Source organism: Hyaena hyaena, unplaced genomic scaffold (assembly GCF_003009895.1).
Source record: "Hyaena hyaena isolate Hyena2069 unplaced genomic scaffold, ASM300989v1 scaffold_464, whole genome shotgun sequence".
NCBI classification, from domain to species: domain Eukaryota; kingdom Metazoa; phylum Chordata; class Mammalia; order Carnivora; family Hyaenidae; genus Hyaena; species Hyaena hyaena.
The window spans coordinates 725984-744696 of record NW_024081096.1 but is presented as its reverse complement, the minus strand read 5'-3'; the positions used below and the strand labels follow the sequence as shown (position 1 = coordinate 744696).

At 40.3% G+C, this 18713-nt stretch overlaps 1 protein-coding gene across 2 annotated transcripts in view; it reads left to right on the top strand.

Annotated features, from left to right (window-relative positions):
• Positions 1-18713, top strand: part of NR3C2 (nuclear receptor subfamily 3 group C member 2) — a 344127-nt gene that overhangs the window by 268657 nt on the left and 56757 nt on the right. For both annotated transcript variants that reach the window (XM_039253773.1, XM_039253772.1), the window contains exons 5-6: positions 6387-6734; positions 8726-8870. In XM_039253773.1, coding sequence (XP_039109704.1) covers positions 6387-6734; positions 8726-8870 — 493 coding nt within the window. The remainder of the gene's footprint in view (positions 1-6386; positions 6735-8725; positions 8871-18713) is intronic.

Genomic DNA, 18713 nt, shown 5'->3' with positions numbered 1-18713 from the left:
AAGAAAGCTTTAGAAAGTTTCTCTGTCACCCAGAGGCTACCACCAAGAGGTCATTTCTCTGACATTCTGTTTCCTCTTGTAAGATTCTTGCTTGATTTAAAGGGGTCTCAACCTGGCCAGACCTTGAAGACCCTCTGCCTCGCCTTCACAACTCTGGCCCAAGATGGATCCCTCCCCACACACATAATCATTGTGCACACAACCCTGAGCCTGACGGGCATTAAAAGAAAAAATAAAGGGAGGGGAAAAATGTTAATTATTAGAAGAAAAAAAATATATATATTCTATAACTACAGAAAATATAAATGCTATAAAAATCATATTAATCATCTATCTAGCCTCCAGAAATATCTCGTAGGCAAATGCTGGCTTTGTACCTTTCTGACTTTATATCTCTAGCAGGGAAAGTATCAGAATATATCATAAGGGGTTGTCTTCAGAACCTTCTCTGCAAAGTTGGCAGACCCCTTTTCTGACTGCCTTGAATTCTCCTGAGTCTCTCTGCTGAGATTTGGCTTCTGGTCTGAGGGACTGTCCTCTTGGCCGGGGGGCGGGGGGCAGGTGTCAGTCACGCTTAACTTTGGGTGGATCCCAACACAGGAAGGTGGCCTAGTCCATGTCGGTCTTCAGTATAATCTGAATCACACTAGATGCACACCAGGGCATGGTGGGAGTTAATGCAGAGGGGTATTATATAATGTGACCTCCCATAGAAAGATGAAACAATTTCTCCCTGCCATTGTCTGACTCTCCAAATGCATTATCAGTACCACTGACCCTACACTTATCATAGCCCGCTTTATAGACCTATTTACTTTCTTATGTATTGATCCAAGTTCTCCAAGATAGTTATCTCTTATCCAGGCTCAGATCTTGTTATTCAACATCACGCTGCTCACAGAACCAGCCCACTTCTATACATTGGGTGGATTTTGGTTATCTGCTAAGTAGTGAATAAATATATTCTATAATAGTCACAAAATTATATTTATTAAAGATACAAAGATATCTATGGATACCGTTGTGCACATATTAAAATTTAATATATGGAGATCCACTCACTTGGAATGTCTTTTTTCCCCAGGTTTATTGAGGTTATGATCAACAAATAAAAGATTATATATATTTAAGGTGTACTACATGGTAGTGTGAGATAATGTATCTGTATAATGATAACCACAAGCTAAGTAACTTAATACATCACCTCATATAGTTACCATCTGTGTGTCTATGTAACATGAAATGTCTTTTAATGTGGTCAGAAGTTAGGTTTGAATTTGTCTTAGCATGTTTTCTATGCTAATAACATTGATAATGCCTGTTAATTTATTAAACTATACACATTAATGTGAGAATGTTTAGAGATACTCTTTAAAACACTGAATCTTCAAGTTCTTTAGTCAAGGAGTATTTACAGACAATTGAAATGCCACTTGTTGGGGCGCCTGGGTGGCTTAGTCGGTTGAGCGTCTGACTTTCGCTTGGGTCATGATCTCGCGGTTCGTGGGTTCGAGCCCCACGTCAGGCTCTGTGCTGACTGCCAGCTCAGAGCCTGGAGCCTGTTTCAGAGTCTGTGATTCCCTCTCTCTCTCTGACCCTCCCCTGCTCATGCTGTCTCTCTCTCTCCTAGAAATAAATAAAAACATTAAAAAAAAAAAAAGAAATGCCACTTGTTTATTACCCATTGAGAAGCTGATCATGTATTCCTAAAGCAATGTAGGCACGTTGCCCCTGGACCCTCTCCCCACTCCCATGAATATGTACTGCCTTGTGAACAACACATGCTCTTTTTCCTATTAGGACCGATTAGAGAGATTTCACAGCAAAACTATTAAACCTGTAGAACGATGATATTCCTTCCTTTGGTTTTATGACACAGAAATACTTAATTGTCCCCCTAACTCTCTGAGCACGTCTTCTCTGGATGTAGGAAGGCAGAGAGCAGCCATGCAAAGAGAATGAGGAGGATAGGGCGAATGGGAGCAAGGTGAGGGTGGCAAGAGAGAAGAATGGGTGGGTTTTGTTACTGTGCTGTGGGTTCAAACCAGAAATTATATTTAGGCCGTGAACAGAGAAGCCATGTCTTTGTATAACCTCAGTATATCCTCCCTAATGTTTACTGTCAAGAGCTGAAACTTCAAGGCATAGCATGAAGCGTTTCTAAAATGACAGAACTCTCACTTTAAATTTCTCCAGTGAAATGTCGTGATTGAAAAAAATCCCGTACTAGTCTTTTATTCTACTCCAGAAGGGCTGTCCTAATTGCCCATTTCTTGGACTAAAATATCTCTAACTGAACATACTTGAGAAAGATCACGATGAAATCAACATGAACCCTGGGAGAGTCTCATCCCACCATCTTACTGTGAGATGCAAGAATGAAATCATTCCTAGCCAGCCATCATTCTACTACAGCAGTAGTTTGTTCAGAAGGTATGTTACAGGTCCCGTCAGCCTCGGGACATAGAGTACACCACAAAGGAAGACTTGCCATGCCATGTCTCCAGACCTTTGTGAATTGTGAGATCTCAGTGGGAATTCTTCACACGTTTCGTGAGGTCCCACCAGATGCTCCCTGCTGGCTGTTCTGCATATTGGTCAAGATAGGAAGCAGGGCCTCCCCCCTGCACAGCTCCTGGGGGAATAGTCATGGAGAATCTGTAGAGTTCTGTCCTCTAGCAGTGCCAGGAAAAAGTGGCTGCCAAGATGCTGCTAGTAATTAAGGACTTGGCAGCTGAGGGCAGCCAGTGAGCACATACAGCAAGCACATAGTTACTGTAACATCCAGCTAGAACAAGTGAAACTCCTCTAGGTTGAAGTGGGACTGGGACATGTTTAAATTCACATTAATGTACCTCTCCATGCACCCCCCCACACACACACACACAGCTGTTGCTGGCACTTAAGAAATGAAGTGTGGCTCTGGCCACCCGGGAGCATGTGCTCCCAAGCCCAGTGCGCATTAACTCCATGTTAATTTAGTAAGGTGGTTTGTAGGCAGTGATAAGACCCCAAATTTATGTTCACTGATGCTTTGGATAATGGAAACATGCTTACTAAGGATCTTTGGCAAAAGTTTTTCCTGTGTAATTAGTAAACATCTTAATTATACACTTGGATTTGAAGCTGGTGCTAATCTTCAGGTATAAAAATAATGCAAATTAGATAAGGAGAGAAGACTAGAAGGGAAACCATATAGCATAATTCCATTAATAGAGTATAATAATTTATTAACGTTTATCAATATTTGAAATAAAGTCAACGTTTATTGAGTACCTGTAAACATCATGAAAGGATGTTATAGGAATACATAAGACACTATTACCAACAGTTAGGACCTTTCATTTTAGAATATAACATGTAGTAGGAGAGCAGCATAAAATTTTCAAGTAATTTAGAAAGGCTACTTCGAGTAATATAAGTATAATTAATTATGTAACTCCCCAGGCTTTTAGAAAAGATGTTGGATGAATACACATGGCTGCAAAATCTACATGCTGAAAATATTTATTACCTTGAGCCGTTTAAATATATATAATTACTCATTTCCAAGTATGTCCCACATATATTCCCAAAATCACAGGCTTAAGTTAAGTGTAGCTGAAATAGCAAACATAATGTTGATAATCTGCTCAATAGGTTATGCTACGGGCCATAGCCTTGTGGGTAAGTGCTAGAGAAAATGTTCATGATATTTTATAGCAGTGACCTAAGTTCAGCCATGAGAATAAACACAGCATTATAGACTTAAGGCCTAGAAGAAATATGAATTTTATAATTAATTTGCAAGCAAATATCACATTTAATAAAATTTAAAAATATAACACTTGGCTATTGCTAGTCAATCAAGTTACAGTTATCATCAGATGTAGTTTTATAAAGGAGGACGTTTTATTTTTTTTTTATTTTTTTATTTATTTCTGAGAAAGAGAGACAGTGTGAGCCAGAGAGGGTCAGAGAGAGAGGGAGACACAGAATCCGTAACAGGCTCCAGGCTCTGAGCTAGCTGTCAGCACAGAGCCCGACGCTGGGCTTGAACCCACGAACCGTGAGATCATGATCCGAGCCGAAGTCGGAGGCTTAACTGACTGAGCCACCCAGGCGCCCCAAGAAGGAGGACATTTTAATGAACTGGAATATTTTTACTATTTGAAGAATTATGGAAAGAATGGAATTAACACTGAAATATTACTTCAGATGTCAGTAATAAGGTTCAACACGTTTTTTTTCTTATTCATTGAGCCTTCTGCGGGATAGGAGAGGGGAGCCCTAGCATCTCCGTTTCTCAGATGAATCAGCTGAGACCTGGAGAAAAGTTTGTGTGATGCAGGCGGCTCCCATGTCTCTCATTCCTCAAATAATCAATATATGCTACCGATGAGGCACTTTGTTGATTTTTTCTCTTGGTTGGTTGTTCACACATTTATTTGTCAGGAGCATCTTAGTTGCATACCGTAACCTCAGCACCACTGTGCAGTACTCGTCTGCAGCTTCCCGTTAGCATATGTGAAGAGGATACATTTACTTTTCATTCAAACAATTCCAAATATCTGTTTTTTCTGCCACAAATCTTTTACTGAAAGAGGTAGTGTATAAAGAAATGAAATGATTTGAAATGACTGCTTTAAAATTGTTTTCCTAATTTTAAAACAACTTAAAGGACAGAAATTAAATCTTTTAAGCCCAGTTCCAATATTTAATAGATGTGTGGCACATAGGTCTGTTGTTGGCTAGTGGCTTGTCTTTTATTCAAGTTGGTAAGTGTCTCTGTGATGAATGTGGCAAATATTAATGGCCATGATTGTAATCATGAATGGTTGTTTTTTAAATCAAGTTAATTAGTGTGGCATCTTTCTACTCTACATGTGTATGCTAGAAGTCCCTCGCATGTTTAAACTTAGTAGAAAGTGGCTGAGCCTTCAAGAATTTTAAAATAAATTCTTCTGTAAAATTGAAAACCTTACACTGGCAAATAAGTTATTACCATAGCTCTAAGCTCACTTTGGCATTCCTAAGCTTTCTTTTCTTTTGATCCATTCAGTCATCCATACATCTTCCCAGTTAGCTGTCTACCCATCAACCCCACACACCTGCCATCCAACCCCCAACCTCCCATCTGCCCTCCAGTCTCCCTTCTACCTCCCCATTCTTTCATTTCTCATTGTCTATTTTAAGAGCCCTTGAGAAAAATGAGAAAGAAAAACAGGTTCTACTAAAATTAATACTTACTGATCTCTTGGTTTTAATGAAAATGATGACATGATATTTATTGTCCAAAACATGGCATTTCTAAGAATAAACAGGGTGTTATTGGTAGTCATGCTGGGAAAACAGGCATAAACCAAGACTCTTCTGGGTAAATCAGAACATAATGTCACTCGTACATAATACCTTCTCCTAAAACTCTAACGTGGGATTCTAATATAATAGTATGATATTTCTTAGTTCTGGATTATATGATATGTGAATTGTTGATTTGTATTAAAAATATAGAGCAACTCAGGTTTTTAAAGATTGCATATGTGTGTGTTGGTGTAAGTTAAACCTGACTTTTTGCAGCATTAATTCCTGTACATGTAATTAGCTAGTAGTTAGCTCTCCAACTTGAAGTCATCTAGATATTTAATGTATTCCATTTTGTTGCCTTGCCTTAGAGCTGATTGCTCTCCCATTAATTCAATGGAAATCTGTAAGTCACTTTCTCCAGGTATAGCATTTGCCAGGATGCCATAGGGGCTGTAACGAGGAGGAACACCCAGTCTTTGTGTTCCAGTGGTTCACAGTGTAACTGGGGATTGGGACTCGCAGCATTTATGCCATACCACTGCATAAGCTAGCGATTGCACATGGATCAGAACAGGAAGAGTAAGTGGTAGAGAAACGCTAAGAACTAGTAAAGGGGCCAGCAAAGCTAATTAGAGGGAGCAGAGATAGCGCTAGAATAATTAGACCCATTATAGCACTTGTTGGCAACTTGTTGGTAGAGAATAGGTGAAAATTAATTGGTTTATTTAAGTTTTAATGGAGGTATATGTAACTTACTGGCATATGAATTTTAACTTCCTCTGAACTCTCATCTCTGTCATGTGTTAGCTGTGTGATCTTAGACCTATTTCTTAACCCTTCTGGTCTATTCCCTCATTATAAAATAAGAATCTTAATAGTGCCTGCTCATAAAATTGTTACATTGGGTAATTAATATATAACAATTAGGACTGTGTCTGGTATTGAAAAAAAAAGACTCAGACAAGGCTCTGTTTCTGTTACTGTGATGTCTTTCAAAGAGAAGTAATCAACTAAATCAGTGTTTAATTGTAACTTACCTCATGTGCTGTATCCCAAACCTAATCTAAATTTTCCCTTATTGTTTACAATTTCTTTTACAGCTCGAAAGTCAAAGAAGTTGGGCAAGTTAAAAGGTATTCACGAGGAACAGTCACAGCAGCAGCCCCCGCCCCCGCCCCCACCCCCCCAGAGCCCCGAGGAGGGGACAACGTACATCGCTCCTGTAAAAGAGCCCTCTGTCAACTCAGCGCTGGTTCCTCAGCTGTCCACAATCTCACGAGCACTCACACCTACCCCTGTTACGATCCTTGAAAACATCGAGCCTGAGATCGTGTATGCAGGCTATGACAACTCAAAACCAGACACAGCCGAAAACCTGCTCTCCACTCTAAACCGCTTAGCAGGCAAACAGATGATCCAAGTCGTGAAGTGGGCAAAGGTACTTCCAGGTAGGTGTGCGTCTCTTTTCAAGGTCTGGATCCTGAAAAAGAGAAGTCAGGGCAACACATTTTGCCATCTCCCAACAGTGCAGCTAGAGTTTGCCTTCTATTAAGTCCTCAGACCAAATTTTTTTTAAATTTATTTTAATGTTTGTTTATTTTTGAGACAGAAAGAGACAAAGCTCGAGCAGGCTAGGAGCAGAGAGAGAGGGAGACACAGAATCCGAAGCAGGCTCCAGGCTCTGAGCTGTCAGCACAGAACCCGACGTGGGGCTCGAGCTCACAGACCTCAAGATCATAACCTGAGCCAAAGTCAGTCATCTAACCATCTGAGCCACCCAGGTGCCCCCAGACCAAATATTTTAATTGTTACCAAAGTAATCAAGTATGTAGGGACAATCTGTTAATATGCTCATTTCTCCTGAGATGTTAGGGCTAAGGGTTCTGTTGTCAGTATACATTTCTTGTGCTGGTGATTGAAATTGGACGTGTCCACCTTGAAATATCAATAAGGTAAAATACATTCTGTTTGAAAGCACAAGTTGAGCCCATTACTAGAAACTTGACACCAGGGCTAATCTGATCATAGACAAGTAAACCAAGACCTATCAAGTAAGTTGTATGAGATCCTGAAAGACTGTTCTTTCTGAAAATAACTATCTTGCCTCCAGCACCTTTAAAACTGTCTTTGAAATTCCTACTGTAGTCATTTTTTATGCTATAGAATTTTATTCATAAAGTCCTTCTTAATCTGCAGAAGCATCACTTAGAATTGTTATCTCATTGTCCCAGTTTGTTAATCAAAGCAACTTCTTGGGGGTGCCTGGGTGGCTCTTTCAGTTGAGCATCTGACTCTGGATGTTGGCTCAGGTCATGATCTCACAGTGGTGACCTTAACCCCCGTGTCAGGCTCTGCACTGGGCATGGAGCCTGCTTAAGATATTGTCTCTCCCTCTCTCTCTGCCCCTCTTTTCCACTTGCACTCTCTCTCTCTCAAAACAAAACAAAACAAAACAAAAAACAACAGAAAACAAAACCAATAATAGTAAGCAGTTTCTTGGATTACCTATGGTCAGCCAGGAGCCATAAGAAAAGAGATTGGGGAAAGCTCTGATGGTTGGGTGTGTGAAGAGGAACTGTCCCTGGTGAAACTCTGCAAACAGAAGAATACCATGATGCCCCTGAGAATACAGGGGATAAGAAAAGGAGCAAAAGATGGGCTACATAACCCTAGAAATGAAGACTGTGACAGAGAGGAGGGCAGGTGCCAAAGATGCTTATTCTACTTCATAACTTTGTTGAAGTCCAGTATTCTCCCAGATGAGGGGAAGCAAGGAATAGTGCTTTTTCAACCACTGTAAATTCACAGAAGTTAAAATCTCTCACCATTATTGTCTATATGTAGGAGTTGACAGTTATTAAAGTAGTCTTTATTTGAATGTTATTGTGAATAGGATAAAGCAAGTTTTACGGGTTAATACAGATTCTTTCAGTCTAACCAAAGGTTTTAGACCATCACCCACAGTGAAGCTGTCTGAACTCCCTGGTTTTATTTGTCCTGGCAGTTCACCCTCATTGAAAATTTAGGGTGAATTTAAAATGAGATGTTGGAACGTCTGGGTAGCTCAGTTGGTTAAGTATCTGACTCTTGATTTTGGCTCAGGTCATGATCTCATGGTTCATGAGATCGAACCCCAAGTTGGGCTCTGCACTGACAGCAAGGAACCTGCTTGGGATTTTCTCTTTCTCTGCCCCTCCCCTGCTCGCACACACATCCTCACCCTTTCTCTCTCTCTTTCTCTCTCTCTCAGTAAGTAAAATGAAATGAAATGAAATGTTAAAGAGGGCCATGCCCCATGGTGGGTGCTCCATAAATGGCTATTGAATTGATCTGAGTCTGTTAGAGAGAAGTGACTATTTAGGGTTGCCTTAAGAAACTTCTTCCTGGAATGTACTTAAATGCTAAGTGTATTTCTGTGATTAATTGTTCTGTTCTTCAGGATTCAAAAACTTGCCTCTTGAGGACCAAATTACCCTAATCCAGTATTCTTGGATGTGTCTATCATCATTTGCCTTGAGCTGGAGATCGTACAAACATACAAACAGCCAATTTCTCTATTTTGCGCCAGACCTAGTCTTTAATGAGTAAGTACCTATTAATTAGCCTTCATAAATTAACCTGGAGAGTTATCTGTTATGCTTTTTTTATGACTTCTAAACATAAATCATATGTATGTTTGTGAAGAATCCACTGACACTAGCATTTTTAAGAGTAAAAAATCCATCATTTACGAATTTAAAAATTACTCTTTGCAGAATTATAATGTACATGTCTGAGTATATATAAATCAGTATATATAGATCTCCTATAATTTGTGGGAATTGTCCCAAATGAAAGAGGATCCAGTTGGCTCTAAAATCTTGACTGGTACAAAGCCATGATTAATAGAAAACAGTCTCTTTTGGTATCTACTCCAATTGAGAAGACTATCTAATTTCTAGGAAATGTGAATGTATGAAGTGCCAGATTTTTACATGCATTCATACAGTGGTTCTTTTGTTAACAGTATACAGCTGCTCAGTGTGTTTTTGTGACCATCATTATTACCTGTCTTTGCAATCATAAAAAAAGCCAAAATGTTATTATGTAGTGAAACATTTTTAGTTTTATGATGCATTTTAACAGATTGAAAGAACTGTAAGAGATATTTCTTTGGCCATGAATTCCTTCCTACGTTACATTTACATTTCAACACCGTTCGCATTCCATGTTAGCACATTTTGCATATGTTTATTTCCAGCAGTGCTTCTTTGTAATTGTTGGGTCAAGAAATACCTAAAATAAAAAGGAAACATTTGAATTATGATAGTAACCACAGCCATATCCTAACAGATGGCTCTCTTTAGAGATATGAAAATAGGGTTTTTGGTAAGGAAGGAAGCACGTAAGAAATAGATTGGTGATAAAGAAGAGCAATGCAAACAATGAAAAGTGGACACATAGTGCCAGGATACCTAAGTGGTGCCTTAACAGTTTACCCAGGACGTCCAGGTCACTTGGATATGGTATGCCACCAAGACCATTTCATAAATCAGGAGCATCCATTGTTGGTTCTTGAGGTGACCCTTCTTTTGGTGATTAGTCAGAAAGAATATTTCTACTGCACATAATTTTTCACCGAAAGGGTGAAAAGAAGCCAAACAACTGACATGCACATTTTCATTTACTTGTGTTCCTCATTAATCAGCTGATATTATTATACAGTAAGCCTGTTTTTTATTTATTTTATTTATTAGTTTTTTTTTAATGTTTTGTTTATTCTTGAGAGAGAGAGACAGGGCATGAGCAAGGGAGAGGCAGAACTAGAGAGGAACACAGAATCCGAAGCAGCTTCCAGGCTCTGAGCTGTCAGCACAGAGCCTGACGCGGGCTCGAACTCACAAGCTGTGAGATCATGACCTGAGCCGAAGTCGGATTCTCAACCCACTGAGCCACCCAGGCACCCCGCAAGTCTATTTTTTAAATATGGTCTAGAAACCAAAAGAAAAACAGATTAAAGAAGGTCCTTGCTTTAAATGGAAGTGTGGGTAAACAGTAATAGCTACTCGAGCCATCCAGCATGTCCCCATTTGACTTTAGCAGATTTAAATGATCCATTCAGTCTTGTTTAGTATATCTATTAAGTTTTTCTCATAAAATAGATATGACATAAAAATTTTCCTTTTTAATAATTTTTAAGGGTATAGTTCAGTGGTGTTACTTATGTGTACAGTGTTGTGCGACCATCTCCACTGTCCATCTCCAGGACTTTCATCATCCCATCCCACAGAAACTTTGAACCCATTAAACAGTAACTCCAAGGTCTCCCCTCCCCCAAACACCTGATAACCTCTAGTCTATCAATTTGCCTCTTCTAGGTGTTTCCTATAAATAGGGTCATACAGTATGAATCCCTTTGTGTCTAGCTTGTTTCCCTTAAGCCTAATGTTATCAAGGCTCACCCTTATTGTAGCATGTACTAGAATTTCATTTTATGGGTGAATATTATTCCATTGAATATATATAGAATCAGTCCTCATTGTTTATAGATTCTGTATCTGTGAACTGACCTTCTGGCTACATTTCTTTGTAACCCCAAAGTCAATACTCAGAGCACTTCCACAATCCTTCCTAGATGTGCTCAGAGCAGCAGTGAGTTAGAGTTGCCCAACGTGTACATTTCAGCTGAGACTCTGCTTTTTTGTTTCAGCTCTCATGCTGGGAGCAAGTGCCCTTTTCATGGTCTGTTTAGTACTATGTTTTGTTTTGTTTTTCATTTTTGTGCTGTTTTTTGGTGATTTCACTGTTAAAATGATCTCTAAGCATAGTGTTAAAGTGCTATCTAGTATTCCTAAAGAAGATGGCTGTGATGTGCCTTGGAGAAAAAAAGGTCTTAGGTAAGCTTCTTTCAGGCATGAGTTATAGTGCTGTTGGCTGTAAGTTCAAGTACCTTTATCAAGGCACATATATATATATATATGTATGATAATATATAATAATATATATTAATATGCAAAATATATATTAATATATACTAGTAAGGTGTGCTTAAACAGAAATGCACATAAAACAGGATTATATATAGATTAGTTGATGAAAGTGACCAACAAGTGGCTCTCGAGAACCTATTTCCATTAGGAAGAGCAGTTCAGTATTCACTAATTCAGTGTTTGCTGCAACTTTATAGAATATCACTAACTATCTTATTTATTTTTACCAAATAGAGAGCATTGACCACATTTTATTTATCCATTCACCTGTAAATGGATATTTGGGTTGTTTATACCTTAGGCTATTATAACTATTGCTACTGTAAACATTTGTATGTAAGTATCCATTTGAGTCCCTGTTCTCATTTCTTTTGGATATATACCTAAGAGTGGAATCTCGGGAGCATATTGTAATTCTGTGTTAAACTTTTGAGGAGGGCTCCGTCAGGTTGGCGGCTGACTCTTGATCTCAGCTCAGGTCATGATCTCAGGTTTGTGAGACAGAACCCCGTGTTGGGCTGTGTATTGACAGTGCGGAGCCTACTTGGGATTATCTTTCTCCTCTCTCTCTCTGCCTCTTTCCCACTTGCTCGCTCTCTCTGTCACAAAATAAATAAACATTAAAAATATTAAAAAAAAACTTTTGAGGAAACACTGTACTGTTTTCCACAGCATTCGTACTGTTTTACAGTCCCACCACCCATGTAACAAGAGTAACAAGAGTTCTAATTTCCCACTTCCTTGCTAACACTTATTTTCTGTTTTGGGTTTTGGTTTTTTTTAATAGCTATACTATTATGTATAAAATGTTTTGGGGTGGCAATTTTTTTAAATATATTTGACATATAACATTGAGTAAACTTAAGCTATACAAGTTGATTTGATACATTTATATATTGTAATATGTAATACAATATGTAATATTATAGCCATAGTTAGTACCTTTATCAAGGCACATAATTATCTTTTTTCTTTTGGTAGCAGTAATTCAGATCTGGCCCATTTCCAAGACTGATGATTATAATATAATAGTTTATACATTCACTACACCGTACATTAAGTCTACAGAACTTAGTTACTACAAGTTGCTGGTTTGTACCCTTAACACAGCATCTCCCCATTCCCTCCCCCTCAACGCCCCCATAACCACTATTCTACTCTCTATTTTTACAAGTTAGCCTTTTTTAGATTCCACATATAAGTGATATCCTACAGCATTTGTCTTTCTCTGTCAGATTTATTTCTTAGTAGTTGTGAAGTTGTATCTCATTGTGGTTTGATTTGCATTTCCCTAATGACTAATGATGTTGGGCCTCCGTTCATAAGTGTATTGGCCATTTGTAGATCTTCTTTGGAGAAATGTCTATTCAAGTCCTCTGATCATTTTTAATTGGGTTGTTTGTCTTTTTGTTCTTCAGTTGTAGAAGTCTTTATGTTTTCTGGATATTAAACCCTTCTCAAAGAAAAGATTTATATGTTTTTCCCATTCTGTGGGTTCGCTTGTCACTCTTCATAGCACCTCTTTAAAATTTGAGTTTGGGGTGCCTGGGTGGCTTAGTCGGTTAAGCGTCCGACTTTCGCTTAGGTCATGATCTCGCGGTTCGTGGGTTCAAGCCCCACGTCGGGCTCTGTGCTGACTGCCAGCTCAGAGCCTGGAGCCTGTTTCAGTCTGTGACTCCCTCTCTCTCTGACCCTCCCCTGCTCACGCTGTCTCTCTCTCTCTCTCCTAGAAATAAAAATATTAAAAAAAAATTATAAAATTTGAGTTTTTAATTTTAATGAAGTGCAGTTTATTTTTGTTTTTCTTTTGTTGCCTGTGCTTACAGTGTATTCTGTTAATTTTTAATGGTACACACATATCCAAGTGTGCAGGTTCTGAAAAAAGTACAAAATTGTAAGAATCCTTTTTAACAAATGAGATTTGGGGGAAAGCAGCTTATATTTGAAATCTAAATTAATGTAATTAAAGGGTTTGGGAAGTAAGTAAGAAACCCAAAATAGAAAAGACCATATATGCTTTTTGTGCACTTGTTTGCTCTAAAAAAAAAAAAAAAAAAAAAAAAAAATCGAGACAAAATGGAAACACAAAAGTTGCTTTCCAATGCTATAAATAGTAAAATGTTATGATATTCTATAATTATTAGACTGAAAATGTTGTCCCTGTTCTTCAAACTTTGACCTCAACTCCAGCCTAGAGTTCTGTAGTTTTCTCTCTACTAATGAGTAGGGGCGGCCTGTGTTTTTCAAAGTTGAGAAAGGGGAGAACCAACCCTCAGAAATGACATAAAACCTGTCGATCAAATCACACCAGCAAAAAGAGCTAGGTCAGGAACTGTCACAGGATGTTATCAGAGAACCTGTATTTTTTAGGGAGACTACTAAGTTCAAGAAAACGTCCTGCAGCTAAAGTCTGAATGCTTACACTTGCATCATCCTGCATTCATTCAGGGAATGCTTACTAACTGTTGTCAATGTTCTGAATGGCAGTTCTCACATAGGGAAAAAAACATATATATTGTCCCTGGCTCGTGGAACATAGAGTCTAATCAGGGAGACTGATATTGATCTGAGAATCTTCAAATTCTGATTGCAAGTACTGAAAGGGAAAGTACTTTAAGGACAGTTAATAGAGGTATTGATCTAGTCAGGAAAGGCTTCCCTGGGATTGATTAAACTAGTGTGAACCAGGCATAGGCAATACAGGAGGAGGGAAGCTGACCTAGGCTGAGGGACTAGCATGTGCAAAGCCACTGGCAGGAAGGAGCTCAGTGCAGAACAGTGTAATGATGGGACATCAAGAGAAATGCAGGGGGAGCGCCTGGGTGGCTTAGTCGGTTAAGCGTCCGACTTTCGCTTAGGTCATGATCTTGCGGTTCGTGGGTTCGGGCCCCGCGTCGGGCTCTGTGCTGCCTGCCAGCTCAGAGCCTGGAGCCTGTTTCAGTCTGTGACTCCCTCTCTCTCTGACCCTCCCCTGCTCACGCTGTCTCTCTCTCTCCTATAAATAAATAAAACATTTTAAAAAAAGAAAAAAAAAGAGAAAGGCCGGGATGTGAAAGGCAGAATCAACCGGAATTGCTAGTAGTCAGAATCAGGTAGAGAAGGGAAGGAGGACGATGTGGGTGTCGCAGGTGACCTCCAGGCCTCCACCTTCAGTGCTAGGTAGGATTTGGTGTCACTCGCTGGGATACAGGAGCAAAGGCAGAGGACCAGAGTTTGGAAGGGAAGAGGAAGGGAAAGTATGAGGCCAGTTTTGAACATAAGATTGAATTGAATTCCAGTTATTCAAGAAAAGATATCAAATAAGCGGTTATTATAAACATCTGAAACTTAAAGAGAGGACCCAGCTGAACGTACAAATTTTGAATTCATGTTAGAGGCAGTGATTAAAGGACGCCAGACAGGAGGGGCTACCTGTCACAAATCCCAAGAAAAGAGGCCTTCAAGAGACACAGTATGGCTACCAACGTTCAATGCCTAGTGAACTGGAGAAGCCCGTCTCACTGGTCACCTGCCAACACTTTGCACATTAATGTCTGCTGAACGTGTTCCTATACTTTCCCTCAGCCAGTTCCTGTACTGCCATATTGTTCCACCAAGTGAAGGAAGGAGCTGGCATTTTGTGTAAGGGAGTAATACATGCCATTCAGCTGAGGGTAGAATGCTGTGATGTGATCATCCCTTGCTCTCCCGCTCACTGTTTTAAGCTACCTCTTAGCTGCACTGGCAGCTCTTTTTCAAGTATCTGTATCCCCACTTTGTTTCACTGGTACCTCCTCACTGAAATCACAAACTTTGCCTTCATTGTTTTTTTTAATTTCCAGCGCCTGGCATCGGCATAGTGTCCAAGGCAAGGGAGGAAGTCTATAAATATTTGCCGAATAAATGAATTATTGAACAAATGAACCAAACAATCTATTAATCAGTCTAGGAGATGCTAAGTTATTGCTAATTATGAGGATGACATTTATGATAAAGAAGTATGATAGGGGTGCAGTTTTCATGAACAGAAGCTTTGCTACGTTTAAAATGGTGAACAAGGGGTGCCTGGGTGGCTCAGTTGGTTAAGCGTCCCACTTCGGCTCAGGTCATGATCTCACAGTTCATGGATTTGAGCCCCGCGTCAGGCTCTGTGCTGACAGCTAGTTCAGAGCCCGGAGCCTGTTTTGGATTGTGTGTCTCCCTCTCTCTCTGACCCTCCCCTGTTCACGCTCTCTCTCTCTCTCAGGAATAAATAAAACATTTAAAAAAGTACAAAAATAAATAAAATAAAATCGTGAACAAAATTTTAATAGTTGATCCTTTGTGTTTGCCTGCTACTGTGAAACAGATCTGAAAGTTCCCAAAGATCTTATCATCAGCTGTGTACTGGCTTTATTGGAGTTGGAAGGAAGGTGGGGAGCAGGGAATAATTAACAAAAACATTCCTTCCAATCTTTTTTTTTTTATTAAACATTGGGGTGAAGATATGAGTTAATACTTTAAATTAGCATAGAACTTTTCTTATTATAAATGCAAAACTTTTCAAATATGTATTAAATGATTAATTATTCAATTGTACCTTGAAACAGCTTATCATATATTGCTACAGATCGCTGCAAGTATTCAAATTTCTTATCAATTCGGTACACATATTAAAACTTCCATTTAAGCCTGTAATGAAATTTCTTCTGGGTTTTTTTTTTTTTTTTAATTTCTTAAAGGCAGATTCAGTGTTACCACTCTGTTTTAAGTCTTGGCCAGTATTTTAGAATTTAGAGTATATTTAAAAGGATGTTTGCATTGTCTCAAGTGGTCACCCAGCAAGAGATGTTTTTTGAATGATCATTGACCGTCTTTGTGGCTCTAATCATTTTATTTATTTATTTATTTATTTATTTATTTATTGGTGATGACTGCACCAGGAAGGAAGTATAGACTCAGTTATCGGTCATTTCCTGTGTGATCGAGTGCTGCCTGTCCCTACTGTATCCCCGGGGAGGAATCACTGTATGGCTACAGTCCAGTTGTCCTTAGTGAGGGGCCCTCCCCAGTGCTCTCAAGGACCCTCTGCACCTAGGGTGCTAAAGCTCTAGTCAGCCTGGCTCATACCCAGGCGCTGTGTTCCAAGACCATGTCACTGCGTTCGGGGTGTCCTCATGAAGTCAGGCACAGATGGAGTTAGAACATGTCATGCCTCACCCAAGGCATCATGGTTGGTATTCCTGAGCCACCCGAGGTGACTTCTGTGCCTGGACCCTTGCTCTGGCAGGATGTGAACCAGTGATGGATGAGGGACAGGAGTTCTGGTGAGAGAGGCCAAGGGAGTGGGATGAGCCTGGGTCAGCTTCCCCTTTACTGGCTTCACTTGCTTTTCCTCCTCTGTCCCCAGGGGCTCTTCCCCTCCTCTCTTCCCTTTCTGCTGCTTTCAGACAGGATTTCTTACTTCCCCTGTGCTCATTGGGACACTGTTGTGTGTAGTGTCCAGTCTCTGACCCTCACCCTTTCCCTCTTCCTTCTACTCCCTCTCCCTTCTCTCCTCCTTCTGCTCCCTCCTTCCTTCTTCCCTCTCCATCTCCTTCTGTGTCTGTTTTACACACACACACACACACACTACCTCCTGTCAAAAAAACCAGTAGCCTTCTGAGATTTCCTCTGTTTGGAAATCTCTGTTTGGTCAGGATGGAGAAATACACTTTGAAAGAACAAGTGTGCCCTATCTTTCCATGGGGCCCTGTGCCAGCAGCTGGAGGGCCAGAGTCTGCAGCAGGATGCTGTTGTCATTGTGTGTGTTGGGTGGGAGTCGAGGCTCCCCCTTTCCATGGTGCATATGCTGTCCTTCTCCCTGTGGTTCCTAAGGCTGCCTGCTGTTTTCACCTGGCCATCTTCACTCAGGACTCTGACACTCCTAAATAAAGAAAAACAATGTCACAAGTCAGCAAACGGTGAATCGTGGTCCACAAGAGGCAGAAACATGACAGAATGGAATTCCCTTTCTTTTGCGTAAAGATCGAGAGTGGAAGACATGGTGCCGCCTGAAGGAGACCAGGCAGAGGGAAGTCTAGGGGAAGGTACAGTGAAGCCTGAGGAGATCTTATAAGCTACAAATGAGAGATAATCATCTAGTCATATGTGGGCGCAGAGGAAGGTAGGTACAGCACTTAAAACAAGGAGTATTTCTTCCTCCCTTTTTTCCCTTGTTCTTTTAAAAACAATGTTTCCTCCCCTTAATCAACCTAGCACAGTGATAGGAAGTCAAGTCGGAGCAGAGTTACTTGCAGACATTTCCAGCAAAGGCGTTTAGAGAAGTTCTTAAATAAATGGGTAATGGCTATGGATGCTGCTGCTGCATCACTGGTCATGTTAAGGCAAGTTCCCGAGGTGAGCACGGAGGGGCCAGGGACCACACTCCCCTGAGAACGGTGAGAACACTCAAGAGTCGTATAAAGACTGGTGCCATAGATAGACTTTCTAACTTACTCCTCGAAGCATCTTCTTTTTCTCCAAACCCTGCCTCTCGTTTTGGACTGCTTTTGGGTGAAAGAGATACGTGATATTTATTCAGTCCATTCAGCAAATATTTCCTGAGCAAATTCAATATACCAAGCACTGTTCTGGGCACTGGAACACCACAGAACAAATGGAGTTCACGCTCTAATGGTGGGTGGGTGGGGTGGTGGAACCGTGGAAGCAGCCTAGTGAAGAAGTCCCACCTCCTGCATCCCCGTGGCTCAGATAGCACACCATCATCCTTGTATACAACCATGAAACAGTGGTACTGAAAACAATGAGGTGCAGTTTGGATTCTCTCAGAGGATTTACTAGCACCCTTGGTTAGCCGCATTGACCTCCTGGTGGCGCTTGGAAGGTCTAAGTCCACTCTTGACTCAGGCCCGTTTACACCTGATATTTGTTCTGTGTAGGGGGTTGGTCCTTGGACCTTTCTCACCCTCTCATCTCAGCTCAAATATTCCTTAGTCAGAAGCCCAACCACCAGATCTAGAGAGCCTCCTGCTGCATTCAGTCCCTCTCCCATTATATCACATGTTTATTTCCTTTGTAGTAGGTCTCCTGCCTGCTTAATGTAGGCTCAGGGAGGGCAGGCCTGTCTGGTTTATCATTGCATACCCAGCACCTGGAATACTGTCTGGCATTAGTCAATGCTTGATAAACAAATTAATTTTAAGGTGCTATTTTCAGCATTATTTCCTGCTGCTTCTTTGCATAAACACTGTTAAGCCAAGTTAACCTTTCTCTTCTCTTAGTCCTATCTTTCCAGCGCCATGCCTTTGCACCTAACATCTTCCTTTAACTTCCCTCAAGCCCAACTGAAAGGATGCCTCCTGCCTGGTGACTTCTCTTACTTACCTTCAAAATCAGATGGACTTTTTCCTCCAAAAACCCTTTTTTCTTTTTTTTTTTAATGTTTTGTTTTTTTGGTTTTTTGGTTTTTTTTGAGAGAAAGCACATGTGCATAAGCAG